The sequence below is a fragment of the Chelonia mydas genome, chromosome 1, assembly GCF_015237465.2.
Source record: "Chelonia mydas isolate rCheMyd1 chromosome 1, rCheMyd1.pri.v2, whole genome shotgun sequence".
Taxonomy (NCBI): domain Eukaryota; kingdom Metazoa; phylum Chordata; order Testudines; family Cheloniidae; genus Chelonia; species Chelonia mydas.
Window position 1 is genome coordinate 173,515,854 of NC_057849.1, and position 8,240 is coordinate 173,524,093.

The 8,240-nt window shown below is 42.7% G+C and overlaps 1 protein-coding gene across 4 annotated transcripts in view; it reads right to left on the reverse strand.

The window, feature by feature from the left end:
- LOC102935239 (multidrug resistance-associated protein 1) overlaps window positions 1-7,879 on the reverse strand; it is a 54,026-nt gene extending 46,147 nt beyond the window's left edge. Inside the window, exons 1-2 of one of the 4 annotated variants that reach the window (XR_006287989.1) lie at window positions 7,658-7,865; window positions 3,668-3,729 (exon numbers count right to left, since the gene is read on the reverse strand). Coding sequence is in view for 3 of the 4 variants with exons in the window: in XM_043538353.1 (XP_043394288.1) it covers window positions 3,668-3,729; window positions 7,400-7,723 (386 nt within the window). In the remaining variant the exon portion in view is untranslated. Of the gene's footprint in view, window positions 1-3,667; window positions 3,730-7,399 lie in introns of all 4 variants that reach the window. The other 3 variants (XM_027825214.3, XM_027825216.3, XM_043538353.1) reach the window with 3 other exon arrangements.
- Window positions 7,880-8,240: the final 361 nt, after the last annotated feature.

The following is an 8,240-nucleotide window of genomic DNA, read 5'->3' on the forward strand; positions in this document are numbered from 1 at the left end:
TTTTGCAAAAAAAAAAAAAAAAAAAGTTTCTAGACCTCAGGGATTCAAAGAAAATTTTAAAATGTGACCTGAGTATAATGGTACCTGTCTGACTCAGGAGAGAACCTGAAACAATACCTCTACAAGCAGTGAACTGCCCCATTGGTCTCAATTCTGAATCCTGGTGCTCCCCCAAAAGACAGAGGAGTCCACTGAAAGGCCCAATGTGGGTTGTGCCTAAAGCCCCAGATTGCCTTAATCTCATTCTGGAAGCATGATGAAATGTTATGAGTTAGTTATATAATAATCAGTTTGAGATTTCCCAGTTCAGACTGCAGAAGCCTCATATTACTTAATCCCTAAGTGTCCTTTACTGGAGAGACAAGGTGGGCGAGGCAATATCTTTTATTGGACCAACTTCTGTTAGTCAGAGACAAGCTTTTGAGCCACACAGAGCTCTTCTTCAGGTCTGGGAAAGGAACTCCTAGCATCACAGCAAAATTGCAAGGTGGAACAGATACAGACAAACAGCTTAAACTCCCTTATAGCTTTCCACACTCTCTGGAACACTCTCACACTAGAATCAACTTCCTGAACACCATCTTAAACAATGGAACCATTCAGATAATCATATAAAAGAAACCCACAGACCATCACACCCACCCTCATAGATCCAGTAATCACCCCAAACACACCAATAAATCTGTTATCTACAGCTAGGCACTCAGACACCACAGAATATGCTCACAGGAGAAAGTTACTGATATACATTTAACACACTTAAAATCGCCTCTGCCAAACAAGGACACTGCACCAGAGAAGTAGATCGCATCATGGAACAGGCCACCCAAATACCCTGAAAGAACCTGCTTCAATACAGAAATAAAACCCCCTCGGATTACACACCCCTAGTCATCACATATCACCCCACACTGGAACCCAGATAGTCTATCATCAAACAACTACAACCCATACTTGATGGGGATCCCATCCTGAAAGAAATCTTTCCTGAAAGCCCCCACTTCTGGCTTTCAGATAAACCCCCAACCTCTCCAAGCTCATCATCAAAAGCAAACTCCCCACAGACCAGGACACACCAACTCAAAGCAGCACCAGATGTTGCCAGAACAGCAGATGCAAAACCTACAGACATAGCTCCACTGCTACAATGATCAACACCCCCCACAACACCCCTTTCAAGATCCCGGGATCCTTCACATCCCTATCACAACATGCAGTGTACCTCATCCAGTGCACTAAATGCCCCAACAACAACTATGTGGGTGAAACCAGACAATCACTACACTCTCAAATGAACTAACACAGGAAAATGATAAAAGACAAAATCACCACCTCTGGATGAACACTTTTCACAAAGCGATATCTGACCTCTCAGTTCCCATCCTTAAAGGAAAGCTCCACAACACTTTCAAAAGATGAGCCTGGGAGCTTCATTACTCTGCTAGGCACAAAAAATAATGGACTGATCAGACACGCTGGATTTATGGCTTATTACGGGGTGGCCCAACTGTGGCTCACGAGCCGCATGCGGTTCTTTTACAGTTAAAGTGCGGCTCTCGGAGACCTCCACACCCCCCCATCCCATTCTCCACCTACCAGGCCCAGGGGGAGGAGGCGGGGGGGCGAGGAAGGGGAGGGGGGAAAGGGGAAGCTCTGGACCTCTTCTTTGCAGCAGGGTGGTGGCGTAGGGGCTTCTGCCCAGTGAGGAGAGGGATGTTGGGGCTTCAGCCCCATAGGGCACACCTGCCGGGGCTTGGGGCTTCAGCAGGAGCAGGGCCAAGTGAGCTGGAAACATGCCAGGGGTGGAGAGGGGGCTCCAGCTTGCTTGGATGGTCCCTGGCAGCTGGGGTGACAGCGGGCTGCCCCCCACCCAGGCCCTGATGCCAGGGACAGGGGCCGAGTGAGCCAGAACCCCCCCTGTACCTCCCGGCATGTTCGGCTCCTGTCCCTGGCAGCGGAGTCAGGGCAGGGTGTAGGCTGCCACTGCCTCCCAGCCAGGCTCTCTCTGGCAAAAATGGCTCCATCCCACTCCCCACCTGGCTGCCAGAGAGAGCAGCTGAATATGCTGGTGGGGAGATGTAGGGAGAAAAGATAACCTGGTGTAAGGGAGACGGTGTCAGCCCTGGACTGGGCGCAGGGTGGGAAGTCACTGGGCAGAGGAGACATGTGGGCGGTCATGTGTCCTCCCCTTTAGATTGTGCCCCACCAGTATGGGGAGGCACAAGTCATCTATGCCCACCTTGTCTCTCTAATATCCTGGGACCAAGAAGGCTGCAACTACACTTTACTGGAGAGTAATACACGATTTATTTAGAACGTTATCTAATAAAACAACATTTTAAATAAGTCTTTTAGAGCTCTCCAATAAGGACACTTAAGTTTAAATAATATTGATTGCAACAAGTTGTGCAGTATTTATGTTACAGAAATCCTAAGGAGCTTCCTCAAGGAGATTATAGCATATATGCGTGTATACAGAGCACATGGATAACCTTTTCCATCACCAAGTTTTGCACAGACAGACAAGAAAATCAAAACCTTAAACAAAATTTGAACCTTTCTATTTTTGAAGAAAGTTGTGAACTTAATATTCATAAGTTAATGTCTGTAATAAAAGTGATGAGTTCTAAATTTTATGCAAATTGTGTGAGAACTGGAAACTTTAACTTGCAACACTACTGTATTCAAGACCATGGATTAAATCCTGGGTCCACTGAAATCAATGACAAAACTCTAACTTTAATGGAGTTAGGTTTTCACCATATAATGTGAAAGCTTGAAATTAGGCTAAGCAAAAAGAATCAGATACTAAAGTTTAAGAATATTACAATAGTAATGTAGAACAAAGCAAAAAACAGCTGTTACTTGTAAACTGACTTTAATAATATTTTTAATATTTTTCTCTCTCAGGACTATAGGCTTACACTATACACTTACGTGCCTCACTGTTTATTTTGACCGACAGTATTTCCAGACTAAGCACGTGATGTAGAAGAAGTGCTAATAATGAGTAATGGTCAGGAGACAAAATGTGAAATTGCTTGAAATATCCTACAGAATGTTAAATGACAATAGGCAGTCCAACCTGAAGTAGCTGAGCTTTCCGTTCTCCTTAGGTATAGCATACCTTCGTATGGAGAGGGTTTTTTTAATCACTTGTTTAGAATGACACATGACTTGGAGGGAAGGAGAGAACATACATTAAAGAAGAATACACAGGAAATTAGTCATAACTGATTAACAGGGTTACTTGACTAATTTTCTGTAGGTCACACCAAAATATTTACTCTGGTAATTGTATTACCACACACAACACTGGGAAACATACATGTGTATTTTCTAATAAAGGGGATCTTGTGCATAGCTCCCACTGACTTAGAGCACTTTATAATTGTTAATTAAAGTGCTAAACATTATCTGTTTGTTATTAGTAAGAATCAGGCAACCTAAAACATTAATATGTGCCTAGAACTACAGGACCAGTACATTAGGAAGTAACTGTTACGAAGTGACTTGTAGGAATTGCAAACTGTGGCTTTAGAACACCGTTTTAATAGCACACTCATTCTGGATTAAAATGCAAGGTTGCACAAAGGGATGGAATGCATGTATGACTTGTGCCTAAACCAACTGAGCATAAGCACTAATAAATAACTTTAATTCTCACCTGCTATACCAGGAATATGTTATCTTACTGAAGAAGGAAGCATTTTCTTCAGGACTGCATTTCTATTAATAAAAATAAACCAAACACAATTCATGTTATTTGAAGGGCAGAGGAAAATGAATCTGTACTTCACATTTTTCCTTAGAAACTTAAGCATTAGGAGATCCATTCTCCCCTGGATCAATGTTAATGTGAGTTAAATTTATATATCTCAGATAATAAACTCCAAGTCCAGTACACAAAGTTGTAACTAAAAATAAATTTTCTTCATATTTAATATTCCAGTGACATAACCTATATTTTCTAGGTAACACAGAAAACCTAGACCTAAATACTAGAATTTATTGCTATGATTATCTGCTCGTCATGATCAAGTGCAACACCTATCTCCCTCCTCTCTTTAACACAGAAGACACATGGAATGAGAGAGAGGTTTAAGGCTACTTGATTCAAGGGGCACAACTCATCTCCAGTGGAAAGTGGATGTAAAATGCTACCATTTTACATTGATCTGGTAGTGGTTTTTTACCCACTTTGCACTGATGTAAACAACTACAGCAACAGTGAATCAGGCCTAACATAAGTAAAACTACCTTAAAATTTCTAAAACTAAAAATTGTTGCCTTACTATTTGGCCAACTGAACTATCAGGGGAAAATAAATTAAACATCATCTAGTAAAAAAAAGGCATCACTCACCAGTTTATCAAATAATAAATGAAATATTTAAGAATCTAACTAGAAAGAAATTAAATTATATAATTGCTCAGGTAAATGTGTACAGATATAGTGTGTCCTCCTGGTGAACAAAAAGAAGCTCCAAATTTAGTGTAAAGGCTATATTTAGTTGCAAATCAACATGTTTTAATGGTTACCAACCAATGAGAAGCAACCTTTCTTTAGGAAAATAACTAAAAAATACAAATGCAAAACAAGATTAAAATCAGTTACTTAAATGAAGATTTCTTTCTTGCTGATTTAAATTATGATTAAAATCTGTGAATGGATGTTCATCCCTTGCCTCCCCATTAATTCAAAGGGTGTATGTCAGGACAAGTTTACAGCACTGTCTCAGACTAGTCACTCACATTTTCACTTTCTGACACTGACCCTATTTAAAAGCATTAATCTGAAATCTAATCAATCTAAAAGTACTTTTAGATATTACACCTGTTCCAGAGTTCCCCTGCCAATCTTTCTGCTTTTAGAAGCACATTTTCCTATTTTAGTATTTTTCACTGTATTAAAGCCTCAAAACAATGGGAATCACTATTTTTGCAGTTATAATAATATTTGGTATTACTTTCACTACTAGTTATTAAAAAAATCTGATTTTTGTTCAGTTTTATTATACAGCTTTACCATCTTGTTACATAGACTGGTTTCCCATTCCTAGCTCATGGAGGTGCTCTTCAATGAGCCAAGTGATATGGTGACTGAGCAACAAGATACCTTTTAAGTCCTATTACTTGTTTTGAATTTTTAAAATTAGGGAAATTTTCCAATTTGGAGAATGAGCAGAGGGAAATCTGAAGTGAAGGCACTTTCTGATGATGATGTTGATGATTAAGAAAATGTTTCTTTGCTAATTTTTAATTTGTAGTACATACAGACCCTTAATGGGGTTGACTGAGTCTCCAAAGTTGCAGTCCAATCAAGAAAATCATTGCTCAATTGAAAATTTCTAAAAATATTTTATCCAGAGGCAACAGCACTTTTTACTAAGGATACAGGACATATTTTGAGTGCAGATGTTACCATAACACTAATGATACAGTGTCATCATCAAGGTAGATTGACTTAAATCATAGATTTTAATCATAATTTAAATCAGCAAGAAAGAAATCTTCATTTAAATAACTGATTTTAATCTTGTTTTGCATTTGTATTTTTTAGTTATTTTCCTAAAGAAAGATTGCTTCTCATTAACCATTAAAACATGTTGATTTGCAACTAAATATAGCCTTTACACTAAATTTGGAGCTTCTTTTTGTTAACCAGGAGGACACACTATATCTATACACATTTATCTGAGCAATTATATAATTTAATTTATTTTTATTTAGATTCTTAAATATTTCATTTATTATTTGATAAACTGGTGAGTGATGCCTTTTTTTTTTTTTTACTGGATGATGTTTAATTTTTTTTCCGTATGTGCCTTGTGTCAAGCTGGAAATTCAAATTTAATCAGAAATGCACAAAAACACCATTTAAAATGTTTCAGTTGTTAAATAAAATTACCTTAACTGTGCTGAATAAATAAGAAAAAAGTTTATCACAGTTTATCAAAACATGCTTGCCATTTAAAACTAAATGATTTCTTAAACAATCAAAGTAGTATCTGTAGTCAGTGAATTGAACTGACCATATCCTTCCAGATTTTAGAACCACTAGATCTCATCCTCATGCATTTAGTTTTTATTCAAAGACTGGAAGAGGAAAACAGGCCTTCCATTTTCCCAGTTGGTTTCTTAACTTTTTAAGTGAACTAGTCATTGAACTTAACAGGTTGATTAAAGTGAAATAAGGAAAATGTACTCTTTGCCCCCGAAAAAAAAAAAAAGCAACTGCTGTCAAAAGCTGGTTAGCTTCACAAACTCTGGTTGCAGGTGCTTATCCAGTGACTTACATCATGCCAGTGGTTTGGTTTTCTTTACAATTTGGCAGCCAACAGGTATTGCTTATTTTTTTAATTTAATTTAAATTATTTTAATGTATTATAATATGTTTTTTAGGCCATAACACATGCATTAATTTCACACCAGTCTCTCACTTTGATCCAAATTACAGCCTGCAAATCCTTTTACATGTGTACCACTCAGGCCCTGATACTGTAATTCTAATCTAAGAGCATAAACTGCTGGGTTTTTTTTTTTTTTTTTCATATTAAAATATCAACTCAGGTCCCATTGTGTTAGGCACTGTTCAAATATGTAGTGAGAGACCATCTCTGCCGAAAAGGCTTACAATTATACAGACAACACAGAAAAGGAATGGGAAGGGAAAGATAAGCACAGAAACGAAGCGTCCTCTTGTTGGTTTCTCTTACTCTGAAATCAGTTTACAGTCTGTTCATGAAATTTTACTTCTTCTAATACTAGCCTGAGGGAGGCACAAAAGAGAATGTAAAGGAGAGGAAAGAAAATGCATAGGACAGGGAGAATCCTAAAAAGAGTGATAGCAGGAAAGATTTACCAAAGTGGAGGAAGCAGGAAGTGCAAGGTTCCTAGCATGTTTTTTTTTTTAGGGGGCAGGGTGTAAACCGGGGAGGGATGTTACAAGGCCTCCCAAAGAAAGGTGATGTGAGACTCACTTGGAGTTATCCGAGTGAAGGGAGCAAGATGTGCAAGATACCTCGGATAAACAACGGCCAGAAGAAAGGGGATGTGAGACTCACTGGGACCTGACACAGTCCTAACCCCTATTTCCAAGACGGTATATTTACCTAACGCCACATTTTAAAGAGCCCTCAGAAGATTGTTCCTATCCCGCAATCACCTTCCTCCCCCCAAATCCTTTAACTCTTGATTAGGACCTTTTTACTTCCGCGCACTGCCCCTCCCTGGTTTTGCCTCATATAACGACCAGGTTTCCATTAAAAAACAAGGGGACCAAGGAGCCCGGGATCCTGCCCCCAGCAGTGATCGCATGGAACTGCTCCGGGGAAACCGCTGGACCGAGCCCCACCAAGCCAGCCATTAGGTGACTTTAGCCTGGGCCAGGCACAGACCTGGTGCAGGTAGCGGGAGCGGCGGGTCTGTGCGCTGTACACGCCTGGCAGGGGAGCGACCGCAGGGGGCCCAGCACCGGCCAGGCGGCCCCAGCACAAGCGCCCCTGTCCGCTGCCTGCCGCCACGCCCCATCCCTGCCGGGCTGCACGGGCAGAGCGGGGCTCAGTCCCCAGCCCGGCTCTCCACGGAACCGCCCCTCCAGTCGCGCCCGGCGGCTGCGGCCGGGACCCCTCGCCAACCCAGCGGGGCCGGGTTACCTTCTGGCTGAGCGGAGGGAGGAGCTCGTAGGAGCCGCCCCCTCGCCCGCGCAGGGCGGCCGGCATGATCCGAGCGCGTCCTGCAGCCCCGCGGGGCGCCTGCCGTCAGGGGCTCCGCAGCCGCTCGGGGTGGCTCTGGATGCGGGGCAGGGCGGTAGCAGCAGCCGCAGGGCTTGGCTGAGTGACAGCCAAGGGGCACCCAGTGCCGAAGGCAGCTCGGGGAGCCTGGGAGGAGCTGGCCCGTAGGCACCACCCACCTCCGCGTCTTGGCCCCAGCCCAGGCGCAAGGCCGTCGCCGCACTTTGCCCGCAAGCGACGGCAGGGTCGGGTCAAGGGGGTGGAAAGCAACCCCCGCCTGGTCCGGGGTCCGGCCCCTTGGAGGGAATGGGAGCGCTGCGCGTTAGCAGCGGGTGCCCCTACCCAGAGCCGCGTGCTGGCTGACTGCGCGGGGGCGAGCACAGGCAGGGGTTAGGGGCTAACATCCCCCCTTGAGGCTTTTCGAGGTAGCGGTCCCGGCTCGAAGAGCAGGGCTCTCCGGTTGCGTTAAAGAGAAGGGTTTTCTATTGGACACTGTGGGACACAG